Source organism: Pezoporus occidentalis, unplaced genomic scaffold (assembly GCF_034315485.1).
Source record: "Pezoporus occidentalis ecotype Australia unplaced genomic scaffold, CSIRO_AGI_Poc_V1 ctg115, whole genome shotgun sequence".
NCBI classification, from domain to species: Eukaryota; Metazoa; Chordata; class Aves; order Psittaciformes; family Psittacidae; genus Pezoporus; species Pezoporus occidentalis.
The window spans coordinates 31,479-46,705 of NW_026912940.1; the positions used below are offsets into that span (position 1 = coordinate 31,479).

At 41.4% G+C, this 15,227-nt stretch overlaps 1 protein-coding gene across 4 annotated transcripts; it reads left to right on the forward strand.

Moving 5' to 3' along the window:
• Window positions 1-535: 535 nt before the first annotated feature.
• Window positions 536-10,159, forward strand: LOC134173433 (alpha-1-antiproteinase 2-like). 4 transcript variants are annotated; one of them, XM_062637428.1, is made up of 6 exons: window positions 549-612; window positions 2,573-2,642; window positions 5,505-6,170; window positions 7,153-7,423; window positions 9,205-9,352; window positions 9,913-10,159. In XM_062637428.1, the coding sequence occupies exons 3-6, from the start codon at window positions 5,522-5,524 to the stop codon at window positions 10,105-10,107; spliced, it is 1,263 nt and encodes a 420-aa protein (XP_062493412.1). In that variant the 5' UTR covers window positions 549-612; window positions 2,573-2,642; window positions 5,505-5,521; the 3' UTR covers window positions 10,108-10,159. The 4 variants fall into 4 exon arrangements, with proteins under 4 accessions (XP_062493425.1, XP_062493412.1, XP_062493422.1 ...); XM_062637438.1 differs by lacking the exon at window positions 549-612 and adding an exon at window positions 2,205-2,223; XM_062637441.1 differs by lacking the exon at window positions 2,573-2,642 and having other exon boundaries at window positions 536-612.
• Window positions 10,160-15,227: the final 5,068 nt, after the last annotated feature.

Below are 15,227 nucleotides of genomic sequence, written 5' to 3' on the forward strand. Positions count from 1 at the left end.
TGCTACTTAAAACATCAGTACTACTGCTTAAAATTTACCAGTGATGTCCCCAGAAATTGGCCTTTACTAATGGCAATGTAGATAGTTAAGAATAGTGGGTTACTTAAACAAATATACCATATAAAAGCTATTAAAAGTCTGGTGTAGAGGAAGCAAAATATCTCTATGCAAAATACTAAGATGAGATCTGGCTGCAGCATGCATCCAGATGTCTTTTCCTTAGGCTCCTGTCTAGTACTATGTATGTGTTCAATTTTAACATATTTCAGTATGAATTCATGCAGTTCACAGAAGGGAATGAAGCATGTGAAGTATTTGCTAGAGTGACAGGCTGGATTCCCAGCAGGAGGATCTGCAGAAATGCAAAAGGGCTCTTACAACTGTTTAAGCAAAAGCTGGGTTTGGCGATGCAAGTACAGCAAAAATCAGGTGCCTCCCCAAAAAATTGTCTTCACTGTTTACTTTGCACCATTCCTGAAGTAATAACACTTGTCTGCCCTGGTTAATGTTTTCTAGAGGACGCTCCACTTTCATAATGCTATTTAATGTATAAACAAGAGAGGGAACTGAAGAGTAGTCCTAGTGAAGACAGCAGGATCCTTGGAAGCTGCTGTAAGTAGTGATTATTTTTTTTTCCTATAAGGACTTCAAAAGTGTATCTTCTTGTTGCATGCAGTTGATTTTAAACCTTTCTTGGGGTTGTATCTTACATTGAAATCTGTCTTAGCAGTTGCTCCTGTAATGAAGAGGTTTTGATAGGGTCAGATGGACATAAAGGACATTTAGGCATGGAGTTGCCTGCACGCTGCCAGGTGGCTGTCAGGAGGAGGAGGAATCTAAAATCCAGAGTCGGGTGTCTAGCTGCATTGCAGGGAAGCAAAGTGATCTCTAGAGCCAGGAAATCCTAAGCATGTAAAAGCAGGTCTTTCCCATATATACCTCCTGCTAAAGGAGATAGACTCTGCTCCATTAAAAGCCTGAGGAAGGATGCTTAGAGCTTTTTTTTTTAATTATTTTTTTTTTTAAGGTATTGGTAATTCCTTTTAAGTAATTCTGGTGATTTTTATATTCAAGGTCTTAAAACATCTTTGCTTAGGGAATGGGTTATCTAAGGGGTGCTTCCCTTTTGCATGAGACATTTCCATATTGCTCTAAGCATCATCAAATTATAGGATCATTGACAGGAGAGAAAATGGTGTGGCCCACATGCTCAAGGGAGTGAAGATCACAGTAAGGTTAACATATGCATAGAGCCAGAGACTGGGCAGTGGTCAGGTGCACACTGGAAAGTAGAAACGGGGAGCCTGGTCTGATCTGTTCTTGGGACTGCTGCTGCTCTGTCCCACCCAACTGCCCTAACTACTCCACTGGTTCTGTTTTATCTTTTTTTTTTTTATCCTCTGGCCTCAGCGATGCTTCATCCTGAGCATATGCAGTAACTCAGGTTTGACAGCAAGTATTGATGGTGGTCTGGTAGGAGAGTGAAAGCTCACATTTCCAGGTAAAGGAGGCTTAGAAGTGGGTGATGCCATTCTTGGAGAATGTGGTTACCAAGTGAGATCTCCAATGCTAAGCTGTCTTGCAGAAAATAGATGACACTGGGAAAAGCTCTGTGAACAGTCACATACATTTCTAAATGATAGTGTAGATGATAGAATGATAGAAATGATAGAAACCAAATGATTGGTTTCTATGTTTCCACTGCAAAAGGAATTACTTTTAATGAAATAGCCACAGTTGTTGGATTTTCTGCAGAATCCAGTGTACTTAGCTTGTACTTGCAATCTTCTCAGGGCCTCAGGCACAGAGGCATCAAAACTCTGAATCACAGGAGAAGTAAATGTCTAGCTGATCAGTCTGGAAAATCCCCTGAGTGTGTCCATGTGCTGCTGACAGTGGGCAATGCAGAGTTTGTGGTGCTCCTGTGAGTAGGTGGTTTGGGCAGTAGGCAGTTCTGGGCAGTAGACTTCTGAGGTCATTTTCTCACACACAGATGTTCCCAGTGAAGTCTTTCTTTTGTGACTTTTGTGTGTATTTTGAGGTGATTTATTTTTTCTTTTTTTTTTTTTTTTTTATATAGCCCTGAGTAGCTGAGATTAGTTCATCAGGCACCACTTGCAGTGACAAGACTATGTCTTGATACCCCCACAGGGCACCTTTCAGAAAACAGATTTCTCAGCTTTCCTCATTTAGAAGCAATCAGGAGGGAAGCAGCACCATCTGGTGAGCAAACAGCTTTTCTGTTCCGTGCCTGCATCTGTTTCTGAGCAGTGCAAATTTTCATGCTGTCTGAAATGAGATTACCAGTGAGGTTCCCTTATGAGAATAGCATGGGATGACTGTTCATCTCCTGGACTATTACAGTGGACTCTAATGGCAGAAAATTGTCTTCAGAATTGTCTCGCCAAATCACAGAGATAAAAATCAGTCCTAAAATGGATAAATAAGATGTACCCACAAAGAAGCAAGTTTTGTCAGTCAGAAAACTTTATCCAGCTCACTTCGAGGACTTCTGGTGAAGTTATTCTGGGTAACTTCAGCTAATCCCATTTTTTTTCCATTTTCTTTCTAGGATACACGGTGCAAAATAAGTAGCTCCATTCTGGGTTGCACGGTAGGAAAGACTGTGTGATAGGGAAGAGGTAAGACGTTAAACAACTGCTATCACCAAATCTATTACAAATAAATTGCTTAAAGGAGCACTGTCCGCCAGGTGTTGGCATGCTCTTGTGTTATTGTCTGGTTTGATTGAAACCTCTTCATGAAACCGATCTTTTCTTGAATACCACAAATATATTGTATTTGTTACCTCTCTCTTTTATTCTCTTTGTCTATGTAAATGGATTTCCTTCTGGGGGTATTCAACAAGTCAGTGTAGATCTGGAATTAGGATCGAAGAGTTTTTCACTGCTACTCCAATGCTTATGGACAAAATATTTCTCTGGAAATCATACAGGTAAAGGTCTTAAAATAGGAAGCTTCCGGCAAAATTAGCCCCTTCGGATAGGGAATTCCGTAAGAGTGTTTTAGCACAGGTTCTCAGCTCTTTGCTTTTTAATAAATTGTTAGCAAGTATGCTTGGTACAAAAATCCCTCAGTCATTAGAACCATGTGAGAATCTGCATCTCCTGCTTCATACTGGAAGGATCTCTGTTGTCAATTTATCACTGGGTGTTCACTTGCTAACCTAGAAGCTATAATACTATTAAATGCAATAGCAAATATGAAGTTTGAAGTAACAATCTTCAATCATATTCTAAATTCCATTCTATATAATGCAAATTCTATTATAAAAGTACCTTTATGTTTCAAAGAAGGGCCTAATAGAGTGGGCCACTTGTACCTTTAAGTCTTAAATAACAAAGACCTCTATAGACTGCAGCTGTTGAGTCTTTTATAATCTTAAGACTTTAAAATCAACCATTATCAAGATTTTTATGAGAGCTGACTCATGAGTCTTGACTGTGTGTGATTGGCCAGCACTGAGTAATGGATGATTCAGATTCAAATTGGATTTAATTATCTGTGAATTCAGAGCTGTAACAAAATGAGAATAATTCCATGAAAGTACATAGAGTAACCACAAAATGCAAACATGTCGTAACTGTATAGAGGAAAAATATCAGGATAGGAAAAAAAACATTCAGAAGTCTGTAACCAATAATTTACAGAGCCTTTACAGCAAAACCATGGTATATCCGTTAGCTATAATTTTCAGGCCAGGTCAGTTAATTCCACGTCTACTTTGCATTCCAGATAAATAGAAATTGGCAGTTCAATGTGTATATAGAAAAGTCCATCTATCTGCTGTGTTTTGTAATAAATAATAAATGTGATGAGATAGAGAACAGGTGGTGACTTATGTTTAAAATGAAATGTTTCATTCTTTTGTATTCATGTTATTCTTCTTAAATTGTGACTGCAGCTGAGTAAATAGTTTACAGTGAGTAATTTACCCAGAGGCAGCTTCTGAATCTGCCTGGGTATATTGAAATAGATTAGGCTCTGATGCTGTTTTTTGGAAGCTGCTTTCTTGTCAAAGTCTGACTAATATATTGGCTTACTGACACCAGTTTTAAATATTAAGAACTGGAGCTCTTATGTTGAATTACGAATAGCTAGATATATCAAAAGTATCATTTCATTGTCAAAATCAGAGGAGGCCAAACTATAATTTAAAACTACTGCGCAGAGTGATTGAAGAAAATATAGTTACCAAGAACCCTTATGGTTCTTCCATTTGTCAGTAACACAGTAGGTGTTATTGCAAATAGGCCTGCTTCTTAGAAATACATATATCAAACATGTAAATGTTTGAATATTTGATTATAGCTCAAAGGTTTTGGTGTTCTTATTCAGGTCTAACTGTAACTGTGTATTCAACTACTAATACAAATTGCTCCCTTTGATGTTATGGAGAAAGCAGGGCCATGAGCTTCACTTTCTGAAGAGAGTCTCTCAAGCTGAATCATGCCAGAGCAGAAGAAGTGCAATTGATTTAATAGGTGTCTCCTAGCACAAGTTTTAGCAAATCTGGCTAATTATCTCCCCCAAATCCTTTGCAACTCTCTCACCCTTTCTTTGCCCTAGATTCCTCCTCAGAAACTGAGGCCCACTGGGACATTCATATCTGCATTTCCAAGGTCTCTTTGTAAGACCTTATACAGTGCAGAGTGTCTGCTCTGCAAAGGAATGCAGCTACCACAGCCAAGGTTGATAAATGTATTGCCCTTTGACCAGTACAGCATCTGATAAAAATAAGGCCTTGGTTTTGTTAATGTCATTGATTCCCTCTGCTATGCTGAAAATGACCCCACTCCAATGGTTTGGTTTGTTGATTAAGAGACAACACATTACTTCAGGTTCTTATTTAAACTGTTACATCATTTTCATTCAGAAAAAACTCCTATTCTTTAGAGACATAAGGCTTTATATTTGGTTTGCTACTGAAAAACGACCACTGTCATTTGTCCTCTCTTGAAATAGGATGGCTTATCAATCAGTCTGGCCAAAAGTTTAAAGATTTCCTTCATGCCTGTTTGCTCAAATTCTGTCTGTATGTGGCTATTGCTTGCTGCCCACTTCCATGAACTTCCTCTTTCTCCTTTTACTCACAAAACACACAGACTTCTATGATGCACATCCTAGGAATCATCTTAGACCATTAGTGGCAAAAGCGCAGTGGTATCAAAGCCCTCCAGTGATTAGCCATGTGTGTTTTCCAGCAGGATATGCTCTGTACTCTGGCCTGCTGAGGGTGCTGTGTATTCAGCAAGTCCATGCTGAGTTTTGCCTTTGCAGGTATTTAGGGTGAGAGTGGCAGAAAGAGTTGGTGGACATTTGCCAGGAGGCCTGGGAAAATTTAAACCAAAAAAACCTGGCAAGAGTTGGAGAACATGGAAGCTGAGTACAAAAGAAAGAGATTTCTTATTCAGTGGGAATGACAGAATAACTATTTCTACTTAATTAATTTACTTAGTAGTAGCTTCTCCTTTTTTCCATAGGATTTTAATACAAGAAGATGAAGATCACATTCTACATAAGTTTGCTACTGGCAGGCCTTCATGCTGTTTCCCATGGTCATCTCCCACCCAACCACCACAATGGACATGATCCAAATGAACCTAAGCACCATATGCATCATGCAGGTGAAGCAATTGCTTGCCTCAAACTAGTTCCAAACAATGCTGACTTTGCATTTCAATTTTTTAAAGAGATTATACTGGAGGTACCTAATAAGAACGCTTTTTTCTCCCCTGTAAGCATCTCCACTGCATTTGCAATGCTGGCCCTAGGGGCTAGATCAACCACTCAGACTCAGATCCTGGAAGGACTCTCCTTCAACCTTACAGAGATTCAGGAGAAAGAGATACAAGAAGGCTTCCACAACCTCATCCACATGTTGAACCATCCTGAGAGCAAAGTCCAGCTCAACATGGTGAATGCCATCTTTCTAACAGATAAGCTGAAACCTCTAAAAAAGTTTTTAGATGATGCCAAAGCTCTTTATCAGCTGGAGGCTTTTACCACTGACTTTAACAATCCCAGGGAAGCTGAGAAGCAAATCAATGATTATGTAGAGAGGAAAACACATGGAAAAATTACTAATTTGGTCAAGGACATGGATCCACAGACTGTAATGCTTCTGGGTAGCTTCGTTTTCTTTAAAGGTAAGTCCTTTAAGATTCACATTCACATACTTCATTCTTATCAACAGATCTAATGTCAGCTACCTCATTTTAAAATGGGCCTGGGGAAAATTTCTAATGTTCTTTGCTGGGCCAGAAGAGGCCCTAATGGTGTAGTGAAGAAGGTGGAGAGGTGCCAGGACCCCACTCGGCATGGGGAGGCAGCTGGGGAGCACACAGGCTTGGTTCTCTTTGCGGCAGTCACAGGAGCTCTGATGGAAGCCATAGCCTCCCATGCAGCCTGAGCTGGCTTTCACAGATTTAGCTGTAACTCTGATTGCCCCATGTTCTTCTAATTTTCTGTAAAGGCGCTGAGAAGCATGCATGACCTAATCCTTTTAATGCCTTTATTGAAAAGTATGCATGATTCAGTGGCCTAATTTACTACATACTTGGGTTTTTTCCTATCGGAGTCCTTTATGTATACACACTAACCTACTTATATACAGAAGAAGCTAGTGATGAACAGTGGAGGACATTTTAAGGATCAAAGTAGAAACAAAGTGTATTTCTGATGTGGGTTAGATGATGTGCTCTTAAACCTGACATAACAGCACGCAGATATGAGATTCTACATTAATTTTATCTACAAATTGAGGACTATGATTAAAGTCAATAGAAATGAAATGCATACAGTATGTATATATACAGATGGTGTCAGGAAAGCCCTTAAATGACAGCTTACAGAAAGGCCACTTAGATCACCTGAATAGAAATGTAGTGATAGGTAGTAAAAAAAATGCCTAATTAGTTCATTACTAGCATCTGAAAAATAAACTGAAATTGGAATCTAATGCACTCTTTTGACCAGGTTCTTGCCTTACTGTGATATACATTTTAAAACATTATGTTGAAGATTTTGAATTTAACAAATGGAGCAATAGGTGAATATTATTCCTAGTGATATAAAATTCAATTTATTATGTCATGGGATATTCAGTTGCATTCTTCTTCTCTGTATCAGGCAACTGGGAAAAGTCTTTTAAACCAGAGCACACTGAAGAAAGGGAGTTCTTTGTGGATGCTGAAACTACTGTGAAAGTCCCCATGATGCACCAGACAGGAAGGTTTGACTTCTATTTTGATGAGGATCTGTCATGCACTGTGGTACGGCTTCATTATAATGGGAGTGCTACTGCATTTCTGGTTCTGCCAGCAAAAGGCAAAATGAAGCAGTTAGAACAAACTCTGGTCAAGGAAACCATCCAGGAATGGTCAGACCATCTCTTCAAGAGGTAATCTTTTGCCAGTCAGCTGCAGCAGCACCTAGATTTATAGTCCTTTTTTTTTTTTGGGGGGGGGGGAGTGTAAACATTATGAACTTGCTGATTCTGGGAAATGAGTGGGTTATTTTTGGCTTGTGCACCCTATCTGTAAAAATCCTGCAGCTGGTTGGTATTTAACTATTCTTTTGTTGGTGCCTGAGTGACTTGCTCTTCACCCCGTCAGAGTGGAGACCATACTGATGAGCTCCCAGGAGTCCTGAACAGCAAGCCTAGATTGATGTTTCTAAAATAGTCCATTGACTGAGTGGGAAGGTGGCAATTCTAAACCAAATCTTCTATACTGAGGTTTCAGCTAATGTGCTTTACTTCTTATATGTCACTGGCACACTGTGACTCAGACATATGTATAAACCTTAAATAAGCCATAACTTGAACAATTTGTAGTAATGCATACATACGTAATATATCCTACACAAATATCTTCCTTACAAGAACGATTGCAGCACATAGTGTCTGTTAGAACAGGCTACTGATTAATTGTGGCTGTCCTGATTTTCTGGCATTTTCGTTTTGAAGCTATAAAAATCTAATGAGGTTTTGTTAGCTCCTACCATTGACACTAACATCAGCTAACACATTTTACAACCTTGTTTGTAAAGGTTTTGAGAAGGAGGATATCTTAGCACCAGTAGATGAGTAATATCAAATTAATATGTGCCTTATTTACCAAGCTGTGCCCTGATTCATAATTAATAAGGCAGTGCAGTTCACATCCATGATTCTTGATGCATCATTACAGAAATGCCAGCACGGTTAATAAAAATATAATGGGTAGCAAACTGGATATGAACTAATAACATGAGGCCTCAAATATGAAAAATAAAAATGTATAATTCTCAGCTGCAAAACCAGGAAGATCTTTATCTAAATGAATTCTCGGTGCAAGTTCCTCCAAGATCAACATAGGAATGAGTTTTTTCAAAACCAAATGGCAATTTCAGTTCTGCTATTATGCTGATGCGAGCACTAATACACTTTGTCCCATCATCTTCTAATGCACGGGGCAGTATCACATAAACGCTACAGCAGTGCAGTTTGGATCCTGCATGTTTTGCTGTTCAACCCAGTATGTCTCTGGGCAAGACAGCAAAAGACTTCAGCTACCTAAAGGGTAATCACTGCAGCGTGTGACTTGAAGGCTCTGAGGTTCCCTAGACAGTGCATGAAGAGAAATTCAACAGAAAGCATACTAAGCAGGAGCTGCCTACAGATACCTCCCAGTCAAAGGCAAACTTGATCATGGCCAGCCCATGGGAGGAAGATGACAAGTAGAGAATAGGGTGTCCAAAGCAGTAGGCAGCAGGGCACTGGAGCCATGCCAAATAACACAGGTATGCCAGACACACTGTTTTGCTCTGAAGTGCTGGGATTTGCCACAGTACTCCCCACTTCCCTGTGCCACACTTCAGGTCTCCAACTGCTCGAGCAACATGGGCTGCCACCTCATCTTCTCTGGCTCTAAGGAAGGGCTCTCATTACTGTCCTCCTTTGCAGAATGCTCTCAGATTTGCTGAAGCAAAACACCAGATAGATATTACTGTTATGATGATGATGAATGATGGTGCCTGTATCACCATGAGAATATGCACCAGCAATTGAATTAGTTCTCACACTCAGGGTCCAATCCTCTGGGATTTGGCACTTGTGAGAAGTACACATTTCTCTTACTATCATTTACCTAGGCGAAAAATCCTTTTCACCACCTTCTGTGTTTATCTTCTGTCTAACAGACTGCTGAGCCTCTACTTCCCCAAGTTCTCTATTTCCGGGAGCTATGAAATAACAAATATGCTTAGCAAGATGGGAATTGTGGATGTGTTCACTGACCAGGCAGATCTCTCTGGCATCACTGGCACCCCAGATCTAAAGGTTTCAAAAGTAAGTCCATGGCTGTTTGCCCTCTCCTTTCTTTCACAAACATGCAGGAAAACCCTTCTGTGGTAGCATCTAGAAACACCAGCTAAATACAACTCCCAGATTCCCAGCTTGCCTGCAGATAGGCTCACCCTGGCTTCAGCCTGCAAGCTTACAAGGAGTTTAGTCCTCAAGGACAGTGGAGATTGTATTAGTTTGGTGCACGTCTGTTTTTTTCAAAGACCAGTATCAGCCAAGATTTCATGGACAGTATCTGGAACATGAAAGGAACATCAACCTCTGGCTCCTCGAGGGGATCCACTAATGCTCCCAAACACACATTCTTTATCCAATCTTTTAAACAAATGAAAAATAGTCTGGGGCTTTTTTTGAGAGAGAGTTCTGTAGCTCTGTCTTGCTTCTCTTTTAAAGTAGCCATGACTACAACAACACGCTCACACCTCTGCTACCTCTGATTACTTTCAGAGGATCCTACAAAAGCAAGCCTGCTTTAAAAGGATCTGATTCATTTCTCAGGTGGCTGTTCTCTGCCCAGAATGACTGCCTCTTTTCTTTCTTCCTAGGTTGTTCATAAGGCTTCTCTGGATGTTGATGAGAGAGGTACTGAGGCAGCAGCAGCAACTGCTGCTGAAATAATGACAATGTCTCTTCCTCCAGCCATTGAATTCAACCGTCCCTTCCTCATGCTGATTTTTGATAGAGATACAAACTGTACCCTCTTCATAGGAAAAATAGTTAACCCAGCTATCACTAGCTGAAGTGACATATGAACTCTGCTTGTTGGTACTGATTAAAGAAGATGTGAAACTGCATGACATGATTTATTTTCATTTGTACCAGCTTAGTATGTGGCTCTTTTTTAGCAAGAGTTTTTATTCTATACCGTTATAAAAAAATTATTGATACTGACCATGACAGTTCCTCAAGAGGAAGCAAGGAAAATGTTTTAAATTCACCTAGCAAAGAATGCCTCTTTTGCTTGATTGAAAGCCAAGGTAAGACCTAAGATTTGCCAGCATTCAGAGAGAGACAACTGAATTACACTGGAAAACTCCTGCTTAATATGTGGTTGTCAGTCAAATGACAGATAAAATGATTAACACTCTTGCAAACAAAGCAGAAATGGCTGTAATTTACTATAAGTAAGTAAACAGGGGATGGGAAGAGTTGGATCAACAATGCAGGGTCATGGGAAACAGAAGCTTCTAATGGAAACAGTACTGGGGATGTCTTCAACAAAGATATCTGCTTTCTCCACCAGACACCTTTTATCATTTTTGGTATTAATCTAGCAGCAAATATTCCTGAGTTTCTTGCAGCTCGAAACAGAGCAGGAGGATCAAATCCACTCTTGAACCTGAAGACTTTCAACCACATATTGATAAGTTGATGGACTTATATATGGCCCATGCAAGTAGCTGACTTCTCATACATGTATCCATCAGTAGTCAAAAGGAGGATGTAGCTGGATGGGCACATGAAGTAATTGGATGGCAATTACACAAGCATACCATCAGCTTTGTGGAAAACATATAACGAGGGTCTATAAAATGGTAAATACTTCAAGTTCTGCCCTCTTACAGCTGAAAAAGTAGGTAGTGAGCACCCACTAAGCAGATAGCCTGACTCAGGGGGTAGGAGGCACCCGAGTAGGACTTAGAGCAGCTTGAGGGCTGTCTAGTAACCACTTTCAACAGACCTGCCTTGGCAACAGGTACCAGAAAGTGCACAGTTGACCCTTTCTTCCCTACAGTTGTGTTTTTGGAAGGAGAAGAAATGATATCATCGCACTGGGACTCACATTGCAAGGAGTCAATCAACTTGGGAAGCTAACACAACCTCAGCAAGGTCTTGTGTGCCTTCTGTGAAATTAACAGCAAGTGTGATTTTATCAATCTGGTGCAAAGCACTGTCCACTTTCACAGTCAAAAGGAAAACTTCCTTTCTGCTCTGTGGTCTTAGTAAAAAGTTTCTGTTAACTCCCATACATGGTGCTTGACAGTGTTTTTTGACTAAACAGATACAGTCTCTATATAGAGAACAACTCACAGACATTGATAGCAGGACTCCCAGTGAAAAGAACGCATGTGCACCACATCATCTTCTCAGTTTCCTCCTGCACTTACCTCCCTCTGTTTTGGTGGCTTTACAGCCTGACATTGCATCGATAGGGTCAGTCTAACTCATTATGGTTCGTACTGTTAAGTGTTGTTGGAGAACAGGCATTCAGCAAAGCAATAGCAAAACCTTTAGGGATCAGAAAGCTCAGAAGTGAGATCCTTAGCTATATGTTGAATTTCCTAGAGTCACACCAATTTGCACCAGTTGAAAAATTCGCATAATTCATTTTAGTAGAGCGACCCTCAGTCTACATGAAGAGATGGAGAAGAAACAGGTCCCAGATGCAGTTATCTGGGGCAGCTGCAAGACTAAATATTGCTCACTCACTTGCAAACCATTCTGGAGTGGCTGGAGACACATACATAGAAATACAGCATAGTAGGAGTGTCGTGGTTTAAACCCAGTCACGTAACTCTTTCATTCACTCGCCCCCCTTCCTTCCCTCCCCCTACTCCCAGAGGGATGGAGAGGAGAATCGAAAAGAATGCAACTCCCACGGGTTGAGATAAGAACAGTCCAGTAACTAAGGTATAACACAAATCACTACTGCTACTACCAATATTAACAATGATAAAGGAAATAACAAGGGAAGAGAATACATCACCTCACCACCAGCCAACCGATAACTCGCCCCCCCCCAGCCCAACGAAGCTCTGACCGATGCCTCCTCCAACCCTGCAGTCTCCCAGCCCTTCCGGCTAACTCTCTGTTACATCCCGGGCATGATGTGCTGCGGTATGGAATACCTCTTTGGTCAGTTTGGGTCAGGTGTCCTGTCTCTGCTTCCTCCCGGCTTCCCCTCCTCCCTGGCAGAGCATGAGGCTCACAAAGTCCTTGGCCAAACCAAAACATCCTTGTTATCAGCTCTGTTCCCAAGCCGAAAGTCAAAACACTGCACTGCATCAGCTACTAAGAAGGAGAAAAATGTCTGCTACTGCTGAACCCAGGACAAGGAGGAAAATATCTCCCATGTGGTTCTGTGGCAGATTTGAAGACTAAGAGCTTTTGGAGGTTGTTAATCCATAATTTGGAAAGGAGACACCTTTCTTTCCTACCTTCAGTATCTTGGTGCTCTCTCTAACAAACACACGCCCCCTTCAGGAAGCAGGATATGGAATTTTATTTTCTTCCTATATTCCAAGAAAATGAGCCCACAGGGCCAGGAGATAGGCACAGAGGCAGACATACTGCCACTCAGAACAGGCACTTCACAGCTCATGTTTCCCCTCTCACTGCATCTCCTGTATTATTTCTTTGCGTTTGTGAAATGTGTTGGAGAGGGACAGTGAGTGAAGTGTTACCTGTGTACTGGCCATGCGGAGAGGAGGGATGTCTGCTGTTCCCACAGGGGATTTCCTGCCGATGTCAAGATCAGCTTCTGGGAGCCATCTGCCAGACTTGCTCATCAGGCAACAGCTCCTGCTGTATTGACATAGCGTTGTGATTTTTCACTGCAGGATATGCCAGCCAGTGTTGAAGAAGAGACAGGGACGACACTCACTTAGCACAAAAGAGCAGCAGGCAGCTTGCTCCCTGCCTGCATCTGTGCTGTACTACACTGCTTGTTATGTGGCCCATTCTCATCTCTGCCCCCATTCACCAAGTCCTACTTTCCTAATCCTGATCTCGTCGCTGCAAGCAACACTAAACAGATTTTTCCCTATTAAGCTCACTCTTCACGTTTCTTTTTCACAGCTTCCCACTCTCCCTGCTGCAGACTGACATGTTATCCCTCCCACCCACCATCACCATTTGTTTGTGCAGGAGGTGGACGCTGCCAGCTTGGGTGTGCACCTGCTCCACCATAAGGTTTTACTTTTCTCCTTCCCAAAAAATAGAGGGTGGGAGGTTCATTGCCTCCCACAGGGCACTCGTCGATCAGCAGGGAAGGCTGGGCAGAAAGGCAAGATTTAGGTCACTGAGCTATTCCACGTTGATGTGATAAGCAATGTGTGGATATTAATGAGCCACAGGTGCATCTCAAGAGCAGTTAAGTACCAGGTCCATTAGCTGTTGATACAGCTGACACAGTTATAGAGCGTGAGAGTAGGTGATCCCAGGTTTGGGCAACCTGTTTATCATGTAGCCAAGCAGAGGGACCCATTTCATTGATGGCATTAGAGTTATGTCATCAGCTGTAACTTGAGAGCCAAGTACCACATCCCAAGACTGCAGCAGCCTTCCTGGCTCACACACTCTCTCTAGAAAGAGGCATTTGGGGTATGTTTTGCTCTTTTCTCACCATCATCCAAGGCTGTACCTGGAGAAGGGAACCAAAACTCATCTCGCTTCCCATCCCATGTCCTTCACCCCCCCTACAAAGAAGAGACAAGGGAGAAACTCCCCATTTACACTTCAGGCAGGTTCAATCTGATAGTTGTGTTCAGCATGAAGAAAGGCATGGGTCAGCATAGCCTTTAGCTTTGCTAGTATAGGAGTGTTGTGGCTTGTAACACAGCTTTAAGCTAACACTGCTTTAAGCTAACAGCACAGCACTTGGGTCTCTGCTCTTGTCAGACTTTGCTTGGACTTGTCCTGGCCTGCCTGGGGTTTTGTTTAGCTTCTTTGTTTGTAACAGTAATTATCCAGCAATCAGGTGCTATTACCTAGTTTGTGGTTTGTTTTTTTTTCTTAACTTTATACAATCATATGGTATAACATTTATATATTGTTACATGTATAGACATTTCTGTACCTAGAGGTATGAAGAACAAGCAGTTATTCTGCATAGACTGCAGTGTCTATGGCTCTAGAATGAAAAATAAAGGAGTACAGGTATGGCAGGATGATAGCAGGGGATTGAGAGCACAGGCATAGGGTGATACTGGAAGCCTTGGGGCTATAAAAAGCTCACCAGGGCTAAGTTACTGGTCATCAAAGGACTGCAGCCTTGGGAGCTGGCTAAAACCAGTTTCAGAGATAACTAGGATAACAGAGATTGAGTTTCCAGTGTATGTAAAACATAACACAGTTAGTAATGTGGACCTGTGAATCAATGAAGGAAGGGAAAGGGGTAGAGCATGTGAGTAAACGTATAAAAATGACCCCAAGCAGACCCCAGAGTGCAGCTTGCACCCACCACCCTCGTACTCCTCCTGGCACAGATGCAGGATGTGACTGTCCTGCTGTCCCCTTTCCTTTGTGCTGAAGCTGTTGACCTGAGGAACCAATGGGACAAAGAAAAGTTAAGCATAAAACCACAGAATGGGGAAAATACAAAAAAGTTTGTGTGTTAATTTTAACTATGTATAATCTGAACTGCAAGTCTTAGTATTGTAATCACACTAATAATCCTCGGGTGAGACTCTTAAGATTTTAAATATACTACTAACAAATTCTCATCTTTGCATACAGGCATGTTTCTTTTACCAGAACAGGATTTTGAGTACAAGAAATTGGTGGGAATTCAAGCCAGCTACTCTGTTTCTTGGATACAAAAAAAATGGTAATATCAGTGAGTCCCATACATACCTGCATAGCGCCAATGGATAGAACAGCCTTACTTCTTTATTGCTTCCTATATGCAATATGAAAATACCCCATACAGTGCAAGGTAATCTCTGAAATGAGTGGATCTGGAGGAGAAGCATGACCAGAACCCTGTCCTTTCAAGAAGAGACAGTGCTGCCAGAAAATATAGTGCTCCCCTGACTGAGACTCAAGTTGGTGGCTACTGCAGGCCACAGATATGAGCAAGCATGTCTAATATCTCACTTGCTCTCTGTCATCATAATTACTGCAGGATGTCAGAGATGCT

Excerpts from the sequence above, each read along its gene's own strand:
- LOC134173433 (XM_062637441.1), top strand. The coding sequence starts at position 5,522 with ATGAAGATCACATTCTACATAAGTTTGCTACTGGCAGGCCTTCATGCT. Across the intron at positions 7,424-9,204 it reads TCAGACCATCTCTTCAAGAG|ACTGCTGAGCCTCTACTTCC; the intron begins GTAATCTTTTGC and ends TCTGTCTAACAG. Across the intron at positions 9,353-9,912 it reads CAGATCTAAAGGTTTCAAAA|GTTGTTCATAAGGCTTCTCT; the intron begins GTAAGTCCATGG and ends CTTTCTTCCTAG.